The 27,537-nt window shown below is 37.9% G+C and overlaps 1 protein-coding gene across 2 annotated transcripts in view; it reads left to right on the forward strand.

Annotated features, from left to right (window-relative positions):
• Positions 1–27,537, forward strand: part of lama5 (laminin, alpha 5) — a 67,790-nt gene that overhangs the window by 16,832 nt on the left and 23,421 nt on the right. Inside the window, exons 3-44 of one of the 2 annotated variants that reach the window (XM_043224765.1) lie at positions 2,932–3,049; positions 3,933–4,051; positions 4,216–4,386; positions 4,506–4,603; positions 8,900–9,015; positions 10,739–10,857; positions 11,035–11,125; positions 11,301–11,435; positions 11,596–11,640; positions 11,748–11,888; positions 12,712–12,849; positions 13,581–13,715; positions 13,824–13,958; positions 14,053–14,190; positions 14,568–14,620; positions 14,904–15,003; positions 15,197–15,249; positions 15,329–15,434; positions 15,513–15,612; positions 15,690–15,846; positions 16,978–17,116; positions 18,450–18,592; positions 18,663–18,766; positions 18,860–19,013; positions 19,290–19,453; positions 19,766–19,874; positions 19,970–20,067; positions 20,571–20,763; positions 20,931–21,057; positions 21,158–21,297; positions 21,380–21,495; positions 22,128–22,339; positions 22,413–22,614; positions 23,826–23,970; positions 24,075–24,215; positions 25,108–25,269; positions 25,672–25,776; positions 26,035–26,118; positions 26,201–26,431; positions 26,580–26,693; positions 26,911–27,041; positions 27,228–27,308. In XM_043224765.1, coding sequence (XP_043080700.1) covers positions 2,932–3,049; positions 3,933–4,051; positions 4,216–4,386; positions 4,506–4,603; positions 8,900–9,015; positions 10,739–10,857; positions 11,035–11,125; positions 11,301–11,435; positions 11,596–11,640; positions 11,748–11,888; positions 12,712–12,849; positions 13,581–13,715; positions 13,824–13,958; positions 14,053–14,190; positions 14,568–14,620; positions 14,904–15,003; positions 15,197–15,249; positions 15,329–15,434; positions 15,513–15,612; positions 15,690–15,846; positions 16,978–17,116; positions 18,450–18,592; positions 18,663–18,766; positions 18,860–19,013; positions 19,290–19,453; positions 19,766–19,874; positions 19,970–20,067; positions 20,571–20,763; positions 20,931–21,057; positions 21,158–21,297; positions 21,380–21,495; positions 22,128–22,339; positions 22,413–22,614; positions 23,826–23,970; positions 24,075–24,215; positions 25,108–25,269; positions 25,672–25,776; positions 26,035–26,118; positions 26,201–26,431; positions 26,580–26,693; positions 26,911–27,041; positions 27,228–27,308 — 5,363 coding nt within the window. Of the gene's footprint in view, positions 1–2,931; positions 3,050–3,932; positions 4,052–4,215; positions 4,387–4,505; positions 4,604–8,899; positions 9,016–10,738; positions 10,858–11,034; positions 11,126–11,300; positions 11,436–11,595; positions 11,641–11,747; positions 11,889–12,711; positions 12,850–13,580; positions 13,716–13,823; positions 13,959–14,052; positions 14,191–14,567; positions 14,621–14,903; positions 15,004–15,196; positions 15,250–15,328; positions 15,435–15,512; positions 15,613–15,689; positions 15,847–16,977; positions 17,117–17,395; positions 17,526–18,449; positions 18,593–18,662; positions 18,767–18,859; positions 19,014–19,289; positions 19,454–19,765; positions 19,875–19,969; positions 20,068–20,570; positions 20,764–20,930; positions 21,058–21,157; positions 21,298–21,379; positions 21,496–22,127; positions 22,340–22,412; positions 22,615–23,825; positions 23,971–24,074; positions 24,216–25,107; positions 25,270–25,671; positions 25,777–26,034; positions 26,119–26,200; positions 26,432–26,579; positions 26,694–26,910; positions 27,042–27,227; positions 27,309–27,537 lie in introns of both variants that reach the window. The other variant, XM_043224766.1, reaches the window with a different exon arrangement.

Genomic DNA, 27,537 nt, shown 5'->3' on the forward strand with positions numbered 1-27,537 from the left:
GAGCAGCGCTGATGTCTGTACTCAGACAGAAGATTACAGCATGACAGGATGTGGTGTCGAGATAAAAAATGAGTGACGGGAGGAAGAAGAGGATAGGAGGAGGAGAGTAGGAGAAGGAAAAGGAGAAGCCCATTGGGATTGAGTGGGTGTACAGCCCAGTGCTCATTACTATAACATGTTCTCTAAGACAGACTCACATGAAGTCTGAACCTCTTGCTAAGACTCTTGAAAAACATGCTACAAAATATCTTTAAAGTGATGAGTCGTTGTTTTTTATTATTCATTCTGAGACTGAATTGGTTATTTTAATTGTTTGAAAGTCTGAAACTGTTTTATTCATTTACATTTTTTTTAGAGTTTGGTGAAAAAATATAAAATTTAGCATTTGAAGAAGGAAAAGAATCTTCTGTAAAGACTGTACAATTTAAATCGGTTTCAAAATTCAGTTATATTTACCTTTACCGTTGAATAAAAAATATACAGATTTTCTGCATATATTTTGCCAATTTTATTTTCACAACTGCATAAATTAAATAGCCATCCCTACTATCCATCTATTTATCTATGTATACTAATAATGTATATACTTTAGCCTTGGTACTAAATTATATTTTTAAACTCTTAAGAAAATTTTAATTTTTCTTTGTGTAAATCAGTTTGTCTCTGAACATAACATGAACATAAATAGCAGATTTAATGTTTAAGGACCTATGGAAAAATATAGGTGAAAATAGTGAGAAAAGAGTATAGATAGTGGTGAGGGCAATGGAATGAATGGGACGTCATTCTGCACGCCGTATTTCTGTCACAATGAAGCATGTCCAGACACGCACTGATCAACTTACTGATGCTGTTCACTTATACCTGCAACAAGCACGAGTGTATCAGGGGCCCACTGAAATAAGTCTCATTATGCCCCAAGTAACACATGACAACTTAATCCCGAATGAAACAACACCTGCAAAACTGAATCAGCCCTTTTGGTTGACAGTTTTCTGTTGACCAAGGTGTTGCCGGTTTCTCAGGTGCTTAATGATTGGCCAAGCATTCATGTGTCCTCTGATTGTGTGTTTCCACTCTTATCACTATGGAAACTATGCAGAATGCCAGGAATTTATGCAATCATTAAGCCTAAAGGAGCCTGGACACAACTAGACTTTATTGAACATTTCAAACGCACTTGCATCACGCTGCAGCAAATCCAACCCAACCAAACCAAATAAAACTCCATGAGACAAGCAAATCATTGGATGTAATCTCATCCTCATCTAAAACGCGCCACATGTTGCGTCTTTCACCAAGTTCTTAATATATGCAGTGCACACATACACACACATTTGTTATTATGAATTATGGGAATTTTCCATAGGTGTAATGTTTTTTAAACTTTACAAACTGTGTCTGCTAAACACATTTGCGTGCACACACACACACACAAACACACACACACAAGCTGTTGGGATTTCTCAGCAGTCTGAAGTTCAGGTTCATGTGACCAACCTCCCGTCTGACGGATGGCAGAAAGAGCATCTGATCCCTATTTCAAAGGGTCCACCTTTCCACCTCTCCTCTCCCCTCAGATATTTCCACAGATGTGTTTTTGTTCTGTGTATCTGTGAGGACGCTTGCGTTGACAAAGGCCCCTGACGTGGCTGAAGTGCTTCTTTGTGACAGAGGGGCTTTGGGGTTGCGTTGCATTGAGGGGTTGTGGAAGTTAGTGTAGATGGTGGGGGATGGTTTGTGTGTGTGTTGAAGGGGATACTGTGTTGTCAGAGCTGAGGGGCTTAGAGAGGAAGTAGATGGATGTTTCAGCATTAAGCCCTTGGCTTTCTTAAGGAAGACACATTTCCAGAGAGATTAGATGAAGAATGTCTGATGTTTATTGTAGGATGCTCCACTATGGATTGCTCATATAGTTTTATAGGAGCTGATGTAAATCACACATTAATTTTCCCTCTCTTGACTAGACAGATCAGTCGTTCCCATGAGAATGTGGCATTGGTGTTTTGGGAGCGGTAGAGATAGTAAAACGAACACAAATGAATGGCAGGTGGAATAGTTTTAGAGAATTGTGCCATAAACACAGTATCTAGTTCCATGATTTATCTTCAGAGAATAATATTAAAGTTCTTACACATTTGGTATTACATTTAGAAATGTTAGAAATGCAGTTTGCAAAATGACTTTACAGCTTATTTAATAAGTCAAAAAATATATAAACTTGCTAGATGTGATATTATTATATTGCATATTTTATTTATGATTTGTTGATATATATATATATATATATATATATATATATATATATATATATATATATATATATATATATATACTCTGTACACACACTCACACACACATAAAATAGCATAATAATATATTTGAATGTGTTTTAGGTGATCATTTATAATTAAGGATACATTACAACATTACCTTGTCATTACCTTGTCATTATTTTCATCTTTTGTTCTCTCTGGGGCAGAATGACTGTGTGTTGATTGAGTCACACTAATGGAGCGACTTCAGGGAAAGCAATTCAATTATGTCCATGTCTTTGATTAAGTCACTGTGGGAAAACATCTGTGAGCCTCAGTGACTTTATCAAACCATCAGTCATGTAAAAACAACATCAATATGAAATCACAGCCATAACTGATGCTTATTAATGCAGGGTCACTCCCATCAGACAGCGTGAGAGACAAGACTGATACAACAGAAGAGTACAGCTGTTTTTGAGTTTGTATGTGATGACTTCATGTGAAAAGTTGCAGGAAGATTAAAGTGGTGGTGATGTCATTATATTGGTAGTCAATCAGTATGGGTTTATTACTGGCTATTGATAATACTAAAAAAACTGTTAGAACGATTACTGATATTTCAGTTTAATGCAAATAAGTGAACTTACATTGTGATTCTCTTTATTCTTTCCAGCTTTTCCACGTAGCGTATGTGCTCATCAAGTTTGCCAACTCGCCTCGGCCGGACCTTTGGGTGCTGGAGCGCTCCGTTGACTTTGGGAAAACATATCAGCCATGGCAGTTCTTTGCCTGTGAGTATCTTATGTATTATGTACTGAAAACAAGTTTGTGAAGATTGTGTGGTCTTCAGTGCTGGAAGTGTGGGTTAAGTGAGAAAGGTCAGGGTTGGCCAGCACGCATATATTGAGTTGTTTTGTTTGTCACTAAAGGCCATCGGGAACTGTAGGTGGCAACACAATCCTGGCAACAATAACTTGAGTCCTTGTCTGGTATTTGGAGATTTGGCAGTATCAGCAGAATGAAACGTAATATTCAGTTTTGTTAAACTCATGATCCATAAGCCCACAGTTGCCTCCATGACTCCATACAGAATATCAGCAGAATGCTGCAGAAAGATGAAGAAAAGAGAGAACATTGTGTGTGACAAATTACTGTAATTTTATAGATAATATTCAGTCTTTGAGTCAGCTTTGCATTAATTATTAATGATGAATTATTTACTTTTTTGGGAAAAATTAATAATTGCTTATATATAACACTTTATATTATATTTAATAAATATAGATAAATATATTTAATATAGAAACATAACATATTTTTCTTAAATATATACATTGCGTGTGTGTGTGTGTTTTTATATGTACATAATAAATATACACAGTACACACACACACACAATGTAAACAAAAACTGTGATGAATCATGATGAATCATGTGATGAATTCCACTAATTTACTTAGTCAACATGAAATGATTTCTTCTCTATGGAGATATTCATCAGCTTAAGTCAAACAGCTTCTCAAATGATAAAAAATGAAAGACAGAGCTTGATTTTCTCTCTTGGGAATTGATCGTATTGTTGGGTCACATGTGAGTGACAGAGTTGTCATATTACAAGAGAAAGTCATTTACATTCTCTCAACTGATTTATTCATGTCCCTATTTGTGCTTCAGCTTCTAAGAGAGACTGTATCGAGAGGTTTGGCCAGAGGACAATCGAGAGGATCAGCCATGATGATGATATCATCTGCACAACAGAGTACTCAAGGATCGTCCCTTTAGAGAACGGAGAGGTACGGACACACACAAACACTGGCTCTTGCCCACTGACATCATTTTCTGCTTTCTGCTTATATCTCTGTTATTGCGCTTGTATGCTTATAATACTTCTACTTTAGGTATTATTGTGGTGTCTGATCTTTTATGGTTCCTAACTCCCTCTCACACTCGTGTTCAGATTGTGGTGTCTCTTGTGAATGGACGTCCAGGTGCCATGAACTTCTCTTACTCTCCTGTTCTGAGGGAGTTCACCAAGGCCACCAACATCCGCCTGCGCTTCCTGCGTACCAACACACTGCTGGGTCACCTGATGGGCAAAGCCCTGAGGGACCCCACGGTCACACGAAGAGTAAAATGAGCTTTTATTGAACAGACATAAGTTACAAATAAAGCTCCATCAGATACATGTTTAAAACCGTATATTATTCTATTTAACATATTGTCTGCATTTTCTTTTCTTTTTTTTAGTATTACTACAGTATTAAAGACATCAGTATCGGAGGGAGATGTGTGTGTAACGGCCACGCCGAGGCCTGTAATGCCCAAGACCCCAACGATCCATACAAGTAAGTGACTTTGAAAAATATCAGAAGTTACACCTTCGCTCCATCAAGCAGGGCGTCAGAGCATGTGAGCATCCTGCCAGGCTTCATCTGCCACAAGAATATTACTCTCCTTTACTCCTGCATTTTAACTACTGTTAACCTTTGGGAACATCATTTATTATTCCTTTGAAGAACATAAACGATAATAATGCTACTGAGGTAATAATAATATTTCTTAAGCAATCATTTCTGAAGGATCATGTGACACGCAAGATTGATGGAATGCTAAAAATTCAGCTTTGATATCCTGAGATTAATTACACCTTAACGTGTATTCAAATAAAATATTTATATTATATTTCACATTATTACTATATTTAATATTGCAGCCTTGATGAACATAACAGACTTATTTCAATAACAACAAAACAAAAAAATCTGACCGTCCCAAAAGGTGTAGTCAATCAAAAGTATTTTGCCCTGTTGTTGCCACACAATCCCGTTTAATCACAAGTGTTGAAGGGTGCAGTTACAATCTTTTCAAACATTTCTTTCTGTAAATATGTGTGTGTGCCAAAGCAGAAGGCTGAAATCATACGCATTCATAATCAGCTCTTTCCTGTACCCTGAGGCTGTTAAAATTACCCTTAGTTTCCACTCACACAGCAGACCACTAGCACAGGCACATACATGCTGCCCCGACACTATGCTTTAAGGAGTCTTCACTATTCTTTTACCTCCAGCACATTTTAACAAGCTATTTCGTAATCCAGAGATTTTGAATGCAACCTCAGGGTCTCTAATGCTACAAAACAACCAATGTCAGATCAGGTTGTTTTTTAGGTTTTCAGGAAGAAGGCTCATAGTCAGAGCAGCTCGCTTTTTTTTCTAGGCGCGTGTCTCAGGACATTGAGTGATAGTGGCTGGGGATGGACATTCTTTAGTTCTGAGGCCCTGCAGGCGTCTGGATTTACTAGCTTGTCAGAAGATCGCCATGTACCATGAGACAGCCCATTGTAACCGATCTCTCTGTTCTTAACCTACTAATTGACCAGTGCCTTGCTAATTTGTGTTTGCTTTTCTCAAAATAGGCAACAGACTTGTCTAACCATTTAGATTGTGTAACCGTCCCGAGAATTCTGGGTGGAGAATGGTTTGTAATCGCGTCGCTCCGTACCGGAGTCACGTGGGAACAGTTCTTAGAACCGTTCGACCCAATAGTGCCGAAAAGCGGCTTTTGATTATGTTCCAGAAGTTAAACAGTAATGAAATTTTACAAACATTTAAGCGAAATCCTCAAAAATGTGTGGTGTGTGGTCCTCTAGTGCAGCAGACCTTTGGACATAAAGCAGATCATGTTGTTTATGTAATATTTCAGGAATCTTGAGATATTTTCTTGGCTCATTTTATGTCGTAATCAAGACACATCCGGCAGTCATAGTTTTTGTCCCTGCTGATAAATAGCCTGTTACTGTATTTGGTCATTCCAGAGATTCCTGCTGCGTTTGGTGTGAGCAAACAGGAATATAAAGCACCTGGAAGGTGTCAGATGTGTCGGTTTGACAAAAGAAACTCTCCTGTGAGGGACTTATCAAAACCCAGAGGGTTAATTCAGATCATAGCAACAAGAAACAGATGCTAACATTGGATTTGGAGAGGAGGGAGAGTTTTCATAACCTTCATGGAGCTCTGTTAAATCTGCTGTTCTTTGTGATTTCCTCTGTATAGGAAATGTATTGCATGCGTGTGTAACTGATATTGTGGAGTTTTACTTATATACATGCGATGGGGATATTGAAGACCAGATGTTTTCCTCTGAGCCTCTCACACCTGTATATTTCAACATGCAACACACATTTTTTTCTAGGTGTTGGGAATGTAATTGAGTGTTTCTGTGGCGATTGTTTTATTATGCAAAGGGTGGAATTAAAAACCTTAATTCACCCCAAAAAAAAAAAAATCTGTCACAAAAAAAATCTGTTACAAATCTATAAGACCTTCGTTCACATTCGGGACACAAATTAAAATATTTTTTTGTTGAAATACGAGAGCTTTCTGACTCATAGACAGCAGCACAACTAACATGTTCAAGGCCCAAAAGGTTAGTAAGGACATTTTTAAAAAATAGTTCATGTGGCATCAGTGACAAATTTTATGAATCTAATAATTAATTTTTTTTGATAGTATGTGAGACAAAAGACATTGTACAATGGTAAACATTTTTAAGGGTAGTGTTAAAGTTTGTATTCAGTTGAAAAGACAAGTAGTAGATGCTGAAAATATCATTGCTTTGCATCCCATAAATTACATTCATTTGAAATAGAAAACGGTTATTTGTAGTAATATTTCATTGTTATTGTTTTTACTGTATTTTTGATTAAATAAATGCAGCCTTAACCGAAGCACTGATGAATACAAATAGTGAAGGGTTTTGATTGACAGAGCTAAATGAAGATGATCCAACGAATGAGTCAGATGCTGAAGGTCAGAGGTCAATCACTAAAGCGTGCTCCACCTAAGCTTCCAAGAGGCACCTGTTTGCCCCACAGGTACCAGGAGTTAAACCGATGTCAGTGTGCAGTTGATTTATGGGGAGATTTGTGAAGTGAGATAACTTCTTCCATGCTGTAAGCTGAACTTGAAGATTAAGACGTTCAGGCATGTGTGTTAAAGTCTTAGAAGAAATCTCGAGGGCAGCGGAGGGTTAATAGACTGCGGATGGGTTGGTTAGTATGTTTGGCTCTAGCTCATTTGAAGTGAGGCTCTGGAACACTTTCTCTGACTGTGGCTGGGTGTTAATGAAGGATTAAACTGCCGCTCAAGCGGAACCATCCAAATAGATTCAGGGAAACTAAAATGCACAAATGTGCTTCCTTAAAGGGAAAGTGAAAAGTCTGCATGTTGTATGTGTTAATGTGCAAGACTGGATGGATTATTGTAGTAACTGATGAGAGTGAACATATCCGAAGTTTTACTTAATGATCTTGGGATAAGACCTCTTATGGATGTTACGTTCCATTAAAGGTATAGTTCACCCAAAAATCTTCTTTTTTTTTTTTTTGAGCACAAAAACTTTCTTGTGGCTTTATAACATTTCACATTGAACATCTGATTTCACGTGAACCGCTTTAATGATATCCCTACTAACTTCATGGGCCTTGAACATGTTTGTTGGGTTGCTATCTCAGGGTCATAAAGCTCGCACATTTTATCAACAAAAATGTTTTATTTACGTTCTGAAGATGAACAAAGATCTTAAAGGTTTAGAAAGACATGAGCGTGATTAATGCCATTACTCTTTTAATTTTTGAGTGAACTATCCCTTTCAAGGCCTGTTCACACCAAGACAAATGTTTAGTACGAATTCATTCAGTCTTTTCAGACTCATACAAATACTCACGTGCAGTCAAGGCAACAAATTATTACTTTCTTTCCCATCGCACTGCAAAGAAAAAGCGTTAACCAATTAGAATTGCGCTTGTGGTGACATGTCACTGCTCTTACATGCAACTATTTTATGACTTGGTGATTTATTATTCATTTTTATCATTTGGTTCACACAAGCATGTACTAAACTTACCAAAAAGAAGCAGATTGTATGAATTGACCACCAATATGCCTTATTTGTTAATAGTTAATTGTTTATAAATCTATAAATGCTTCTTTCATTACTATGTTTGTTCGATTGTCATTATTAATGATTATCCTTTGAATGTATGAATATGGTTTATTGTTTTCGGCGTAGCTTTATGACGATACGTGTGTGAATGCAGCCACCCATGAGCAGGCCGCTGAGTCTCCGTTAATTCTATTAGCTTATCAGACAATGTAGGGAAATCTAGCAAGCGTAGGTTACTTAACCCATTCAAACTCTCAGGTTTTAAAGACTCGCTCGCTTTTTCTCTATCTCTGTAATTCACTCTTTTCCTGGAAGCAGAAAGGTTTGTGAGAAGTGAAGAGAAGAAGTCCTGAGTGAAGAAGACACTTGAATAAAAGCTCTTGTGTGGCTCATTTGAGTCCCATAGACATGAAGTACTTTAGTATTTGCATATAGTGGCCCCTTAAGATTGAGAAGAGGATTTCTGAGTAAAATTCATTGTAAAATTCTATTCTGAAACATTAACAAAATAAATATACATAACCTGCACATATGCACTAATATGCACATATTCTTCGCATCTATATAACGAAAGAATGAGGTATATTTAAAAGTTGCACGGATAGCTCAAAAGCATACAATTCATTTTAGGGTTTTGAGGTATGAACGTGTGTGAGTGTGTTGTTAACCTGTGATTGTCTTTCATGTCTGTGTCTCAGGCTTCAGTGTGACTGCCAGCACAACACTTGCGGGCCGTCATGTGATCGCTGTTGCCCCGGCTTCAACCAGTTTCCATGGAAACCAGCCACGACTTACAGTGCCAATGAATGTGAACGTGAGTTTTCCCCTCTTTGCATCCAGTGAGCCAACAAAACAAAGATTTAGAACCTGCCGGGCCCCTCCTTGAGACATCTTTTTTTTTTTGTTGTTTTTTTCTGCCTCCCTTTCTTGATGGCAGAGCAGCATTTTCTTTATTCTTTCTGACAGTGCTCTTGTTTCTGTATTAATAGACATGACATTTAATCATTACGTATGAATGTGACTTTTTCTAAAAGTTTACAATATCTTCACTCAAACTCTTTGAACGATCTTTGTCCGCAAACACTTTTTACGTTTTTCTACCTACATTCTCCTATTTTTATTGTTTCTACTTGTGCCATTCTAACAATATTATACATTGTTATATACAGTGTTACATTTTTTCCTGAAGTTCTAGTGAAGTGGAAAGTGGAAATATAATTCTAATGGCAAGTAGATGAAAACAATTGCTAACTAACGATTGCTTTTTTAACAATGTTAAAACATTAATTACAATGTTTATTTTATGTAAATTAAAAAACATGAATTTATAACATTAATACAAATAACACAAATAACAATTCAGGCTTATTATACTTATATACTTAATAGCATTTCAGACCTCGGATTGGTCTTGTTGTGCAAAGATGGATTTATATTCTCGATTGTATGAGGATGTTTATAGGCTCAGTTTAGGATCAGCGTAGTCTCTGCTTTAGTAAGACATCAGAGTCAGTGTGAATAAGAGAGGCAGGCAGTCTGTGTGAACAGCTCCAGCCTGCTGTGAGCTCATACAGACACTAATCCAGTCTGGCTTCTCTCACACACTGTAAAAATAGTCCCACAATGCTTTTAAGAGGATCTCAGACTCACTCTCTGGGTGACTATCTGTGTACTGGGAGCCATTTCAGTCTGGAAAACGTTTCCTCTGAGTATATTGTTGGATATCCGCTGTTTCTTGCCTAATCTAATCTGTGAGTTCCCAAATATAAAACCACTCCTTTGTGTGGAGAGAGACCTTAGTGAGGTTTATAGCACATCTGTGAGCAGAGCTGGCTTGAGTAAAGCCAGAGAGACTTTCTCCTCTGTTTCATCTCACGTCGGGTCACTGTGCTGTCAGTGGACTGGACCCTAACAAAACACAGCGCATGTCCTGTCAAAGACTCGTGTTTTAATTTGTCAATTTGTCCTGAGAATTTTTGCTAAATCAAATATATTGAAAGTCTATGAAAATTTATGATGGATTTTAAAATAGATACATATATAGAAAGAAACTAGAGTATTATGAATGGCGATGAGTTACATTTGCATATTGTAACGTATGAAAAGGCGAAACTAATTACAACCATCTCTGTCATTTTATATATATATACACACACACACACACACACACACACACACACATATATATATATATATATATATATATATATATATATATATATATATATATATATATATATATATATATATATATATATATATATATATATATATATATATATATATATATATATATTTCATAGTTGAAATTCTGAATGTACCTACAGTTTGCTAACTTGCTAACTTCGCTTCTAGCTAATCCTGTTCTCTTTTCTCTTTCTTTTGCCCTTCCTCTCGGGACAGTCTGAACTCTTCAGGTGGACACTGATGTGTTTTGTGCAAGTCTAGCCCTGCTTTGATCTGTCCTGCTTGTATATTGTTGTCTCTGCACCGAGAGATGAGTTGTCGATCTCCGCGTTTTATGTGTGTGTTTGCAGCATGTAACTGCCACAGACACTCGTCAGAGTGCTTCTTTGATCCAGAGATCGACCAGCGGAGAGCCAGTCTCAACATGCAGGGACAATACAGTGGTGGAGGAGTGTGCGTCGAATGTCAGGTGGGCTCAGGTGTACAAACACAATTATTAGACAGTTGTCGGATGCATTGAGACCTAGGTAGACAACACTTATGGGCAACATAAGTGCATACAGCATTTTTGGCATACTTAATAGGTTTGAAAACAGCTGTTGATGTTTTAGCAAATACATTTTTAGTGATTTCTATTCTTTCACAGCATCACACCACGGGCATCAACTGTGAGCTCTGCATTTCTGGGTATTACAGATCACCTGATTATCCCCTTGAGTCCCCATTCACCTGTTCAGGTGAGTCTCTCATGATCTATTTAGCATTAATTTATTTTCATTTTTGTCATTATATATCCCTGAGAGTTATTAGCAGGAAGCGTTTAGTCTTATGCTTTCAAAGCTAGCTTGCTATTGCTAACCTTTAACTGACCTTTAGATATCGATGAATTCTTTTTTCTCTCGTGTTTTGCAGAGTGCCAGTGTGAGTCTGAGTTCACTGACGGCACGTGTGAGGACCTGACCGGACGCTGTTACTGTAAACCCAACTACACCGGTGAAAATTGTGACACATGTGCGGAGGGATACGAACGCTTCCCTGAATGCTACCGTACGTCCGTGTGTGTGCTTATCTTTAAAGCTTTCGTGAAGGTTTCAGGCAATATATTTTAGTTGAATTCATCCAGTGTTCATAATTATCTCTAAATAGCTATAAGACATACAGAGTATATGTTGTTTATTATACAGTTGCTTGTATTTATGTCTGTCAGAGGTCTACATCAGTGGAGAGGCCAGACCTGCAGGAGAGATCATTAGTAAGACATTGAATTGATTCACTTTGACTCTCAGTTTAGACCTGATTTGATTTTGATTCTCATTCACTGATTTCTAATACATTTTATTGCGTGCTTGTGTTGTGCAGACTGCGAGTGCAGCGCTGCAGGTACAGAAGGGAACTCCTGCAGGCCGGACCCTCGCACCAACACATGCCTGTGTAAACCTGAATTCACCGGAGAACACTGCGACGTCTGCGCTCCTGGTCACTTCGGCCTAAACTGTCAACGTAAGCATTTTTACAATTCTTACAATTGTCACCGAGTTAACTGTTGTGATATTTTAAAGTTCTCCTATTGTGGGCTGAAAGGTTCATATTTTGTTTTTGGGAGTCCCCAACAACAGACTGACACGCACGCAAGGTCAAAAAACACTTTCGTTTTCTTATAATATGCATTTATTTTTTACCTTATTTGTTCTAAGACTACCAAACGTTACGTTCAACGAAATGAAACTCCTCCAGTGATTTCATTGGAAGCAGTGTTTGTGAGCTTGAAACGCTCCGAAAGCGGCACCTAGTGGCAAAGAATGAATTAGCGTTTTCATTCAGACAAATGTGAAAAGGCCAACAATATGCTAATGTTTAATGTTGACGTCAACATGAAACGGCTTTTTAAAAAATCATTTCAGTGATTTAGAGTCCACCCTTTCTTCTGAGAGACAATAACTTTAAACACGGTGCACTTTGAGATTTTAAACTTTGTGGGATGTTTTAATTCAGTTCTGTGTTACACACTGCATGAAAGGTCATTTTCAAAAATCCATAATAGGCACACTTTAATTCTATATATTGTTTGTTATTTCATTATGCATATATGTGTGCCTGTCCATTGTTAAATCTCAGATCAGATCAGCTGTCCCATTCTGCTAGTTTTTGCCCATCCCCTGCAGCAGGTGACATCTGAGCAAACACATGCAGATTGTTGCATCAGAGTTTGTCTGAACTGCTGTTGATCTTGCACATAGTTGGAGTGTTTGTGAGCACAATATACCACCCAATGACAAAGGCAATGCAAACATGCCCACATTCTTGCTCTTCTCCCTTCCCCCAGGCTGTCAGTGTTCAGGCCAGGGTTGCCTGGATGGGTCCTGTGATGCACTAACAGGCCAGTGTGTGTGTCGGAGCGGGTTTCATGGTTATTCATGCGAGCAGTGTGCTCCCGGCTACTTCAACTACCCACTGTGCCAATGTGAGTGCTTGCCAACTCTAATCTCACTAAACTTCAAAATCCCCCATGAGTACTGCCAGACCATGAACTTTACAGTGCTGCCACACTAACTGTTTCCTGTTTTTTACTGCTCTGATTAAGATCAACTTGAATTTTTAATTGACCCTCTTTACTTTCTTAACACACTTTCTTGGTCTTATTGCATTTAATTTAACACTCCACATTAGTGGTCGACCGATATATTGCCAGCGTCAATATTTTTGACTGATATATTCCAGACGGGACTTTTATTTTGACGAGCGCCAGTGCCTGAGCACACAGTGTTCACTGCTCTCGTTCAACATCGTTGTTCAGTTCTGTCTAATGCAGATGGTTTTATTTGAAAGAAATATACGATTTCCAATGCCAAGAAATAGTAGAAAATACTTGTATTCTAAAGTATACGTAATGTTAATTTTACACACATAAAATGTTTATTTTATACATTGTATTTTAAAAATACTTTTTCAAATGATTTATCTGAATTGATCTCTTCAAAAACTCAAAAAACATTCTGAACTTTTTTATATATAAATCACTGAACAATTCTGAATCATTTGGGCAAAATTATCTCTTTGCAAGTTGGTCAATATTGAATAGTAACATTAAGTGCTCTTTTCCACTTGGAAATGAGTAATTTATGGAAGTATAAAAGATTGCGAAAGCATTTCTTGTTGACTTGAAAACGGTTTTATTTCTCTCTCTGGCTGTAGATTGCGGTTGCGGTGTTTTGGGTTCTATGCCTGAGATATGCAACACAAACGGTCAGTGTTTGTGCAGGCCGGAGTTCACTGGTCCTCGCTGCGATCAGTGTCGCTCAGGCTTCCACTCATATCCAGACTGCCAGGGTAAGACACACACACACACACACACACACACACACACACACACAGACAGGGACTTAATTCTAGTGTCTTTATTATCTTGATTATAATTATTATTTTTTAATTTATCAGGGTGCACTTGTGACCCTCGCACATCTTTGGACTCAAGCTGTACCCTGTCGGGTCAGTGTAACTGCAGACCCAACTACAGTGGCCCCAAATGTGACCAGTGTGCACCCGGATATTACTCCTATCCCAGCTGCACACGTAAGTCACATGACTCTAATCACAGGCCAGCATCACCAAGAGAAGGGCTGCCTGTGGTAACAGGTGACTTTACGTTACAATCTCTCTGTTTCAGCCTGTCGTTGTTCAGCTGAGGGCTCTCGCTTCAGCTCCTGTGACCGAGTGTCTGGTCAGTGTGTTTGTTTGCCAAACATTGTGGGTCAGGGGTGTGATAGCTGCAGTCCTGGGTCATATGGCTTTCCCCTCTGCCAAGGTAATCTTACTTAAGCAATATTCATGTTCATGTATATTACTAGGGATGCATCGATCTGATACTCAGGATCGGTACTGTGTTCGATTTTCTGTGGATCGGACTGATCCAAATCCGATAGTTTTCTTGCACCATATTTCAAGTGTTCTGAAGCTGTTCCATATGTAGTAGACTCATGAAAGAGTCATGATCAGGTCAACAAGAAATTCGACACTGATTTAAAAAACTGAGCTGGTATCGGATTGGATTGGTATCGCCAGACACACAAAATTTTCATTATCATATCGAATCGGTTCTGAAAAAATGGTATCGTTGCATCCATATATATTATATTCATTTAAAGTAGTTCTGATGGTTTTCTTTCCCTCCCTGTGCTCTAGTCGGGACCTGTAACCCAGCCGGCTCTGTTCATAATAACATCCTGCCCACTGTGGTGAGTATAACTGAGCTTTCTACATTAAACATGACTTTGTTCAGAATACATAATACATGTTGTGCTGTAAATTATTCATGTTCTGAAGCGATTCGTTGCGATTAATTGTTTGACAGCACTAGAACATATCAAAAGATTATGCCAAACAACAGTGTGCAGTATGTAGAAATTTAGTAGATAGAGTCATGACGTTGTTTAGACACACCTTTTCATATCTTTTATATTGTTATTTTTTTAACTACCACTGTAAATGAGGGTCAAGTGCTTGTTTTCTATTCCTCAGGGCTCCTGCACCTGTCGGCCTCATGTAGAGGGTGTAGCTTGTGATCGTTGTAAGCCTCTATACTGGAATCTTTCTCCAGATACAGTGTATGGATGCTCAAGTAAGAGAAAAATTTGGACACACAGCTCAAAATAACATTTCAATTAACTGGGCAAACATCTCAACAAAAGACAGTTTGCTTTGATGGCAAATCAGACTGTAGTGACTGTGTAGTTTTCGAATATGCGAGTTGTTAGTTAATCTGTATACATCTTATATATCTCTGCTAATGTATATTGTGATTGATTTTGCAGACTGTGACTGTAATACAATAGGAACTATAAGCGAGGTTGCGGAGTGCACTCAGGTATGCAAACATCAATGATAACTCCATCTTGTAAATTCAAGAGCATAGTTAACAAAGCCTCCATCTGTGTTTGAATCAGAGCACCGGTCAGTGTTACTGTAAACCCAACGTGTGCAGCGGCACGTGTAACGTGTGCAAGGATGGGTACTTCAGCCTTCAGAAGAACAACTACTTTGGGTGCCAAGGTACAAAATCAATTCCAGGCAGACATTCTGAACACTCAGTTGAAGAAATGGGTTAAACTCTCGTCCCTGTGCATCTAGGCTGCCAGTGTGACATCGGAGGCTCTGTTGGGCAGGCGTGTGATGAAAGGCATGGGCGGTGTCGATGCAGACCCAACGTGGAGGGACCCAAATGCAACCTGTGAGTGACGGGAAAAAGCCCATAGAGATAGTGCAGTTAGTGTGGGGTTCTGTTGTGACTCTTACGTGTTTGTTTAGACCTCGGCCGGATCATTATTTCCCAGACCTGCACCATATGAAGTTTGAAGTGGAAGAAGGCACCACCATGGACGGGCGTCCAGTGAGGTTTGGTTACAATCCTCTGGAGTTTGAGAGCTTCAGCTGGAGGGGATATGCCCAGTTGTCCCCCATACAGGTACACAAACACACACATATAAGGCTGTGTTTGCACCTTAAAATCTGTTTTTAAAATTATTAAGCGGTAAATAATAATAATAATAATAACAAAAACACATGGTTAGAATAATAATTCTGTAATAGTAATAATAAAAAATGACAATAACGAGTAGTAATAACAATTGATTATTGCTTTAAATGATTAGTTTTGCTGTTTATATTGTTTATATTGTTAATGTTAATAATCCATAATTATATATTTCTTTAATCATCAATGAATGGGAAATGATAATAATAATAATAATAATACAATATATAATATTTATTATAAATGATAACATCAACAATAATAAACATTATTTGTATTATTCTGTAATAATTCATCTAGAATTATTATAACAATATCAAAATTATAATAATAATAATAATAATACTTTTAAAATCTAAAATGGTATATGTAATATAATATTAGCAACAATAATAATGATTACTTGTATGGTAATAATAATAATAATAAATTCATGAAAACATTGAATGGTTAATAATAATAAAATAACAATTTGCTATAATAATTACAATCTGATGTATTATATATACTATACTGTATACTGTATTATATCTAATACTAATAATAAATAAAATTATAAAAACAATAATTGTAATTCTTATTAATATGGTTAATATTTATAATGATAAATCTATAAAATCTATAAAATACTTATAATAACAATTATTTTTAAATTATAATTATTATTAATATTTTTAAATACAAGGTTTTTTTTTTCTTGTTGGATATCCTTTTTCACTCACATTACAGAAGTGAAATAGAATACAGTTTAATGTTGAAGATACTACGAAAATAATATTAATTATAATGGAACTGTGAATAAATGTAATGTTGTTATCATTATCATCATTTTGTAGATGTTTAAGCTGATGCATGTGTGTAAAATGACCCTGAGATGTAGTGTTGTTGAAATGCTCTGTGTCTTTGGCTTGGCTGAGGGCTTTGGTCATGGCTTTGTATTGCTGCTGCTTGCGTACATTGGCTGCTGTGTTGGGCTGTAGTGCAGGTTGGTGGTGGTTTTGAGCAACAGCTTTGCATTTGTCTCTCTTCCTGTCTGTTGTGGGCCGTTCTCTCGCTCTCTAGCCTCGGGTTCTGGTTGAGGTGGTGGTTGGCTTTCCAGACCTGTTTCATGTGGTCTTACACTATGTGAACCGCGGGGGCGTGGACGTGAGGGGGCGGGTCTCTGTGATCGAGGATGCCAGACACTTCCTGTGTGGGAATTGTAAGTTTTTGAGCACCCTCCGTTTTAATCGATCTACTTTTCTCTTACCTTCCTCACCTAAATCCTTTTGCTCTCAGAGCTGGTGACTTTCTGCTTTCTTCACAAACCCTTCCTCATCTCCCCACGTCCAAGACACACTCTAACCGCAACCTACATCTCAGATCTTTCACATGATCACAGTTCAGCTCTTTAACACAGACCGTGTTATGTGCTGTACACCCTCCCCTCCTCTTTTCCTCTCTCTCCTCTTCTCCTTGTCTTCCTTGTCCTTCATCTCAGAATACAGTTAAAATGATGGTGCACGTGCGTGAAGCAGACGTGTATCTCACGCGCTTCATCCTCAGATATGTAAACACGAGGTTGGCCGTGTCGAACGGTAAAATCACAGCCTATCAGAACAGCAGAAGAGGTACGTCTGATGGTTCGATCTGCAAGACTTTCATTCTTTCAAACAACCTAAAGGAGAGATTTAGCAGACTGTTCTAACTGCTCTTTTTGTTCTCAGACAAGCACTGGTTTATATGGCTTGTAATGGTTACGCCATGAATTGTATCTCATTTTTTTAACTTCATATTTTATTTTTTATGTTATTCGACAGAATAATAGCGAATAACAGTGTTGCTCTATATTTGTTATTTTAGCTAATAATAGCTAATTTCCTGACTGTGTCCCTGATAAAGCTTTTAAATTAATAAACTAATAGCTTTTTTATAGCTGTGTTCTTTATTTGGTTTATATTTTAAATTGTATTGATTAATTATTTTAGAGCTACTCCTATACTCCAAAAGTAGTTTTTTGTATATTATATTTATTGTGGTAACTTTTTCATTCAAAAGATGTTATGCTACAGATATGTGTTGTTGCGTAGGAATTCCTCTTGTTATTATAAAAAGGCATAGTGTATAAAAATGTCATTTAATGTATAAAATGTCTTTATAATGATGCCATTTCAGTCACTTTTGAACTATTGCTTCCAGCATTTGTATATAAAGACACTATGTTTGACTTAACTACCGTAATACTTCTGCAAAGTCTAATCGTATGGAAGCAGTTAAAATTTTATTAAAAAGTTTTAATATACATCAAATCTTTACACCATATGTCATTTTTAGAGTTTGAATAGAATTCTACCTTCATTGCATAGAAAAGAGCAGTTCAGGCACTCTGCTAAGCTTCACGTTTTAATGGCTTAATTTTAAATGAACTGTTCGTTGAGTCCAACAGTTAATATCTCGATAACGTTTAATAATTAACTGTAACTGCACAGTTTTATTGATTCATCCGATGCTGCGACTCTATCCTCATTAAAGAGGTTTTCTTCCTTCTCTTTCAGGCTCTGAGCAGTCGAAGCAGATCGTCTTTGCACCCACTTCTGAACCTACATTTGTGAACGTGCCTCAGAACAGTTTTGTGGAGCCTTTTGTCTTGAACCCTGGAACCTGGACTGTGATTATTGAGGCGGAGGGCATTCTGTTGGTAGGTCCCTCTTCTGAAGATGCATTATTACTACTGTACATAACCCTAAACACTCTCTTTCTCTCTGCAGGACTACCTGGTGCTGTTGCCCAGTGCATATTACGAGGCTCCCATCCTGCAACTTCAAGTGACTGAACCCTGTTCATATAGCATCACACATGAGACCAGTCAAAAGTCAGTAGCACAGTCACTTTTTGTGTACACGTATCATGCGTATGCCTGTTGTATGCACTGTGGCTGAAGTACTCTGTCTTCTGGTGTGTTCAGCTGTCTGCAGTACATGTATCTGTCTCTGGATGAGTTCCCATCCATCTCCAGCGATGATGCCAACTGCAGGTCTGATAATCACCTGCCCAGACCCTGCCACACTGAAAAGATCACACCCCACCATCCCAGTATGGCCATCTGCAGCGGCAATGATGTAAGATGCTGCTTTCAGCATTAATAATAATAATGGTTTCTCGAGCAGCCGATCGGCAATGATGTTCAGCTTGACGTCATAGGAATAAATTACACTGTAAATTATATTACAATAGAAAACATTTATTGTAATATTTCACAATATTTTGACCCAGATAAATGCAGCCTTAGTGGACAAACATTTAAAAATCTTACTAAGCCCAAACCTTCGGTCAGTACTGCTTAAATACATAAATGTCATATTTTTATACAAATAAAATGCTATTTGTGTTTTCAGATGAACATCCAGCTGCGTGGTCGTGTTCCTGTTCCTGGAGAGTACGTGTTGGTTGTGGAGTATGCCAGTGAAGACCAATTTCCTCAAACTTTCAATGCGTCTGTTAATTCACCGGGTGAAAGCACTCATCAGGAGCAAATAACCCTGCTCCACTGCAAATACAGGTGTGTTTGTGTGACATTGCACGACCTGAAGGGCTCATAATATGTGCTGAGCTTTAAATGTTCTGTTGATCAAGGTTTTTTGCATCAGAACAGTCTTATTTAGTCATAGAATTAAACATGGTGTTTTAGATACTAGGCACTGTGCATTTACATTAAAATGAGACATATTTAATGTTTTAATGGAACAATTTTTCACAGTTATTTTTTCATATTGATCCGTTTTATTCTTTAAAAAGCATGCCATTTAATCCTTTAGTTGATCTTTTCTTCATTTTACTCTACATTTGTTCCTGTGTGTGTGTGTGTGTGTAGTTTCCTTTGCCGCGCAGTGTCTGTAGATGACAAGAAGCGTGTGGCAGTCTTCACTCTCTCCACAGAGGCTGATATCCTGCTCACCATAGACAGAAGCAGTTTTTTCCTTGTAAGAGAGTTGTTTTCTACTTAAATCCCCAATAAAAGTTATTTATTTTATCCACGTTGCCATTTCTAAGCGTGTGTGCCTGATTTTGTTTCCAGCACAAAGTGTTCCTCATCCCTCGCTCTCAGTTCACCATGGAGTACCTGAAACCAAAAGTTCACTGCATCAACACACATGGGCACTTCTCTCCAGACAGGTGACTAACACATACAACTTGGAAATCTTCAACTAATTCTTGTGTGCTGCATCACGCGCCATTACGCTCAAGTTTTGTAGATTTATTGTTATTATTTTATGTTTATTAATTAATTTGATTAATTAGGTTATTTATTAGATTTATTTAATTTAATTAAATGTTACTTTTTTATTTTATTACATTTTATAAACATTTTAAATAAAATATATTTATATGTTTTCTAAAAAATCTTACGTTTTCCTAACTACCATTTTACCTAAACAAAATTCTGTCACCGCCTTGCAAGCACCGGCTTTTCTGGAAATCACGTTTAGTTATTTTTCAGACATTTTTAAAATATGACATTTGATGATCCTACGTGCTTAAAATTAGAACAGACAGATCATAAGACATTACATGATTTTTGGCTATTTCAGGTATCAAAGTGAAGAATATCTGTGTGTTATTTATCACAGTAGAGTATATCCTATTCATATTGATGTTGTATATTCTCTACTGTCCAGCGGCTCCTGCATCCCGTCTCGTTTCCAGAATCCTCCTCAGTCTCTGGTCTTAAAAGAGGGTCAGGCTTCTTCTGTGCCGGACTCGACTATGGCTTCAAGCCCCGATCCCAGCATGTCTGCTGACAGACCAATGACTTCCAGACCACCAAACGTTGCCGATAACAGTGAACACATGCTTCTGGATCCTAATCAGGTACATCAGGCCATGAAACTCTCTTTGCTCATTTCATCCTTTAGAAGAAACTTATCCCCTCCATTTATCCATCGGTTGTGCCTGTCTTGTAGTTTGTCTCTTTCTGATATTTAAGTGCTATTAAACAAGCACACTTCTGATACTCGTTTGTCTGCTTTCTTTCTCAGAATGCTGTAATGTATTCAACACGTGTGCATGCACTGGGCCGTTATGTGTTCATCCTGCATTACCATCAGCCTCTGCACCCAACTTACAACGTCCAGGTCCACATCAACGGAGGACGCATATGGCAGGGTGAGCAAATAGATGAATACAGAATACAGACATTATTGACTCATTCTTTTTTTTATCATTAAAAATGCTTTTTTATTAACGGTCACTCTTTGTATTTCAGGCAACGTCAATGCGTCCTTTTGTCCCCATGGTTACGGTTGTCGTAGTGTTGTTATGTCAGAGAGTCAGATTATCCTGGACGTGACAGACTATGAGGTCATCCTGACCCTGCGTGTTCCAGACAGAAAGACTCTGTGGCTGGTGAGGGTCATTATGATGTTTTACTGAAGTTAATATGAGTTGACAGTAACAATAACGCTTCTTTTTCTCTTTTGTGTTTCAGGACTATGTGCTGGTGGTGCCAGAGAGCACTTACAGCACCAGCTTTTTGTCTGAGGAGCCCCTGGACAAATCCTACGACTTCATCAGCAACTGTGGTCAAAACAGCTTTTACATAAAGTATGATACTTATACATTTGTATGTTGTATACGTGTAGGAATAAATACTATAAAAATTCTAGATCATAATTATATATATATATATATATATATATATATATATATATATATATATATATATATATATATATATATTAGTATATGTATTACCTGTAGAAGAAAATGTTTTGAATTTTTAGTTTGCTTGGGTAATAAAATTAAATCTTAAATTAAACGAAATTAACGCTTGATAGAGATAAAAATTAACTAATTATTACAACTTAAACTAAAAAGAAAACTGAAACACACAGTATCCACACACACACATTATATAAACAAAAACTTTTGCCCAGCACTAAAAAATACTAATAATATTAAGTCACTATTCAGATCAAAACATAAAGCACAGTATGAAACGCTTATTTTGTAATCTATAGTATGATATGATAAATATTTACATTTAATTAATTCATAAAAGCTTAAAATGCCACAAAGACACACAATTCTATACAATGATATTAATTATTAAGTAATTCCAGTAAATAAATATCTAATATGGCTGATAATACGGTGCAGATATATTGTTCATGAACAGATCCTGATAAATCATTATTAAAGTGCCTTTGATCTTAACATTTCCTCTTTGTTCTCAGCCCGTCCACAGCGCCTCCGTTCTGTCGTAACTCCGCCGTATCTCTGTCTGCGTTCTTCAATAACGGCGCTGTGCCCTGTGGCTGTCATGAAGTGGGCGCCGAGAGCGATACCTGCGAGACCTTCGGGGGCCAGTGCAAGTGCAGACCCAACGTGATTGGCCGAGACTGTTCCCAGTGTGCCACGGGATACTACGGCTTCCCCAACTGTAGACGTGAGTATCACCGGTCACTTGCTGGAACTGTGGGTTAATGGACAGGTGGCTGATATTGTTTGGTTTTCTCTAGCGTGTAACTGCGGTACTCGTCTGTGTGAGCCCGTGACGGGCGAGTGTATCTGTCCTCCACGGACCCTGCAGCCGGACTGTGTCACCTGTGAACCCCAGACGTTTGGCTGCCATCCTCTGGTGGGGTGTGAGATGTGTAACTGCTCCAGGCCTGGGGTGGCTTCACTGGAGATCGGCTGTGACACTCACAACGGCCAGTGCAGGTACAGTACAGCAGGACAAACGCACACGCATGGTGATATCTTAAGGATATATTCTAGTTCTGATCTCTGCTTTCCTTCCTAACTGCACCTTTACTGCTAAAACCTATATCATTTCTTCATCATTAATTCTCTATCAGTGATATTGTTCATTTGTATGTACTATGGTAGTATTTATTATATTAATACAATACATTATACACAGTCCTATTCCATATAAATACATAAAAACAATATATTTAAATTAACTTCATTATGTATATATATTTTTTTACTTTAATCTGTATTTTCATTTTTAGTAATTTTAGTATTTAAATATATCCTTTTTTTTAATTTCAGTCAGTTTTTAATGCAAAATAAATAAATGTAAAGAAAATTATTTTTAATATTCTTATTTTTACCCTTATTTAACCACCTTATTTTTTTGTTTTTGTTAATAGTTCTTTCCCCATTATTTCTGTAGCTTTGTTTTGTCAAGTTGTACAGGAGGATTGTAAAGCTTAAAACCATCTTACAAATCCTGTACTTGTTTCAACCATGTAATACAGTGAACAATCAAAATTATCCTGTTAAATTCTTAAAATTTGTGAGACCAAACATGTCTGCCCTGACGTGAAGCCGTTTGGATTGGAATGGAGTGTTTACAACTGACCTTTTACGCCTGAGCCAAACATTTTTCTGTGAAGCGCTGCCTGAAGGGCTCATATTATTAACTACTGTCTCTGGTTATAACAATACTGTCTATATAAGGATTAACTGCAGGAATTCCAGAGGTATATTTATTTTTAGCAGATTTTATTTCAGTCCATTGGCTGCACGTCTTTTGATTAGGCATTGTTTAAAATCCGCAGGGAGGCAGGAGTTGAGCTTGCTCTGACTTTGAGCTGCCTATTCTCTCCATCATCTGTGCACTTAGAGAGTATGTCGTAAATTATAACTGTTCATGCATCATCCACTGAGGTCACGTTCATTAACTATACTTAGATAAATGAACAACTATGACAGGTTGCTTAGATATAGTTGGAAAGAATGCATTAGGCCCAAGCCAAGAGCTTGTTTTTGGATAATACCCATATTTTGTCACAGAAGGTTGTCGCATTAGTTAACCACATTCCCTCTTTCAACACGAGAGCTTGTTGGTTTTGTTCGGGCACAGTAGGAACACAGCTACAACACATACATATATACATCACGCTATTTGCATCCCTCCTCAGGTGCAGAAACAACATTGTTGGCCGACAGTGTGACAGGTGTTCCCCAGGTTTTTATGGATACCCTAACTGCAGACCTTGTGACTGCAGCGAGGCAGGAACTGAGAAAGATGTCTGTGACTCCTTTAGCGGGCGCTGTTTATGCAAGGTGCCCTTCTCATATTATATGTGAATATTATTGTCGTGCAATGATGTCAAATTCAAGAATCTCCCTGATTTGTTATATCAGTGATGGTGTCTGTTGTCTCTCAGGAAAATGTGGAAGGCTCTCGCTGTGACCAGTGCAAGCTGGGAACGTTTCATCTGGACCCCACTAATGCTAAAGGCTGCACCAAGTGCTTCTGCTTTGGAGCCACTGACCGCTGCCAAAGCTCTGACAAACGGAGGAGTGAGGTACTCGACCGGAGAAAAGGAGATGTTGTTTAATAAACAAAGAAAAAATATTTTATTCTCAAGCCGTTTATCCAAATTACAGTAAAACAGTTATACAAATAAAAACATTTTATATTATTATATTTATATTAATAAATGTAATTTATTTCTGTAAGGCCAAAGTTGAATTTTTAGCATCATTACTCCAGTCTTCAATGTCACAAGATCCTGATTTGAACCATTTATTTTTGTAAAAACATGTTTTTGTGGAAACTGTGGTACATTTTTCTTTGGTACTTGTGGTACAGGTTTCTTTGTTGAATACCTCCACTTTTGATCAGTTTAATGGATTCTTGTTAAATTAATGTCATCTTATTCTTTTGACCACTTATATGTATTAGAAAGTGGGATTATTATTCTTATTCTTATTTGTCCATAAAATGTTTGCAGTTTGTAGCAATGTACCAGTTACAAAATATAAGGATTGGTCAACTGGTAGGCCTTTTTGAAGTTTTTATCATGGCACTTCCAGTCTGGGATCGAATATCCAGTCATAGTACAATGTCATATTAATATATGTTAAGTTGTCACAACAAGCTACACACAAAAACAACCAGTGGTTGTGCAGAGCTGGGTCTTTTAAAGGGATAGTTCATCTAAAAACAAACGAATATTGATGAAATCCCAGAGCTTTCTGAACCTGAATAGACAGCAAAACTACTGACACGATCAAGGCCTAGAAAGGTAGTAAGGACATTGTATAAATAGTCACACAAGTATTCATATGAATCAACATCTGACTTGCTTGAACTGCCGGTTATTACTTTTTTTCAATGATATAGTAGATGAAATGTCTGTGAAAATGTGAAAATAAACTAACTCGTGCCTCTGCTTTGATCTTGCGCCCCTACAGATCACGGACATGGCTGGCTGGGTACTGTTGAGAAGCGACAGACAGGAAGTTCCCGTCTCCACGTATCTCGATCAAGACCTGGTGGAGGCTGATCTGAGTGACGTACCCGACGTCTCGCAAGACCTCCACTGGCACGCTCCTCGCGCTTACCTCGGCGATAAAGTGAGTCCTCTGCAATCTGTGATAGTCACAATTTCAAACATCCCACTCAACTAGAGCAGTGAAATGCATAGGTCTTCTACACCTAGACTTTACATCCTATATGAGTCTTATCGTGACGACGTGACAGCTGCCGTGACATATGTTTCCACCGAGCTTATGGGTTAGCCAGCGGTCAGACAGTAAGGGGCCAGACGGGCAGCTGAACTCAATCTCCATCAGATAACTCGCATTAATGCTACAGCAAACATGAGGGTCAGACAAACTATCTGATAACTCGTGCGCACCTTGTTTAGGCTGGTGCTAAATGTTGTTGATGAGGGTCAGATTAAACACAGGCTTAGCGCAGTCTTACGATGCTGGTGAATTCTTGTCTTGAGCTGATTTTTTGTTTGTTTTCTTTAGGTGTCATCCTACGGAGGCTATCTGCGCTATCGCTTGCATACGCAGACCATGAGAGGGGATGCTTTTTTGATCGTTGAGACCACACGGCCTGACGTTATACTCAAGGTACTAGTTCTGTTAAGTTTACCAAGAATTTGTGGTTGTAAATGATCATAGCCTTAAAAGAGATAACCACAAATAGGTAAACCGTTCTTATGAATATTCATGAGATGATACAGCATATTATAAAGATATTTATAGTGCATTATGCATTCATTTGAATGCTTTACGAATACCCTTATACTGTATTATGAATACAGGCTTCATAGAAAGTGTTACCTAGTTTTTCACTTGAGGCCTAACTGTCAGAGTCTTTGTTTGTAGGGGAATCAGATGACCCTGGTGTACATGGAAAGAGAATATTCCTCTCCCGAAGACCCTCACAAGGGAATCGTTCACCTGGTGGAGGTGAAGAACTTTGTCCCAGACTCTAATAAAAGTCTTCACAAACCAGTTCTGCAAATGCACAGTTTCCTGTGTCTCGTTGCAGGAGAGTTTCAGGCACGCTCAGACGGGGAACGCTGTGTCCCGTGAGGAGCTGATGATGGTGTTGGTGGCGCTGGAGTCCCTGCAGATCAGAGCTCTGCACTCTCAGTCGGCCCAGTCTGTGTCACTGCGTGCTGCTGTGCTGGAGGGGGCCGAACACCTCCCCACCGGTCGACACGCAAACAATGTTGAAATCTGTCTCTGCCCAGGAAACTATCTGGGAGACTCCTGTCAGGTAGTGCGCTTTAGCAGAAACAAATGATTTCACGCACTTACTTTTCTTACTTTTTTTAAACGTGGAAAACAAGTAAGTTAAAACAATATTGTGTAAATGTTTAAAATGATTTCTAATAAAAAGTTAATTGCTTATCTTCTTCACTCAGAAATGCTCTCCAGGCTACTACAGAGACACTAAAGGGCTGTTCCTCGGGAAGTGTGTGCCTTGTAGCTGTAACGGTCACTCTGATGAGTGTCTGGATGGCTCTGGCATTTGTGTGGTGAGTCACATATAAATCACATAACAGACCTAAACATGGCAATATATAACTAATTTCAGATTTCACTGGGTATAGTAAAATGGCAAACTTCAAACAGTGAATCTAATTGAGGATTAAGATCCTGAGAAAGACATTTAGAAGTTCCAAGAGTGGATGTTGTAGCACAACTCTAGATTCAGTTAGAGTGTTTTCTGAAAATGTAACTCTTCGTGTGCAGAACTGCCGCCACAATACGGCTGGAAATCATTGTGAACAGTGCCTGGGCGGTTTTCATGGGAACAACACTGTTGATGGCCACGCCGCGTCCTGCTCCAGCTGTCCCTGCCCGCTGCAAGTGGCTTCAAACAAGTCAGTTTGTCATATTTCATCATCTGTACCACTAATATTTTATTTCCTGTTTTCTTAATGTTAATCTTTTAATTCGCTTGGAATATAATGTGTCTGTGTATTTTTTTTCTTCCTGGTTCCTTTTCTAGTTTCTGCTTTTACTCATTTTTAAATTAAAGGATGTCATCTGTTTGATCTTGTTATCAGTTTTGCCATTCGCTGTGTGGAGAAGCCCAATCATATGCAGTGTTTATGTAGGCCTGGCTATGCTGGATCCAAGTGTGAGAGGTACAGTTATGATTACTTATAATATATACTTAATGTTATTATTATTTATAAATACCCATATATATATATATATATATAAAATAAAGGAAAATGTAATATAAATTATATTAGAAATAAATACTTTTTTCCTTTAAATATATACATGCATGTGTGTATATTTATATATACATAACACATACACATGTTACGCCAAGGCAGCAGAGGGAGCCCTAACCTCTGGATGAACTGT

Source organism: Puntigrus tetrazona, chromosome 23, assembly GCF_018831695.1.
Source record: "Puntigrus tetrazona isolate hp1 chromosome 23, ASM1883169v1, whole genome shotgun sequence".
Lineage (NCBI taxonomy): Eukaryota > Metazoa > Chordata > Actinopteri > Cypriniformes > Cyprinidae > Puntigrus > Puntigrus tetrazona.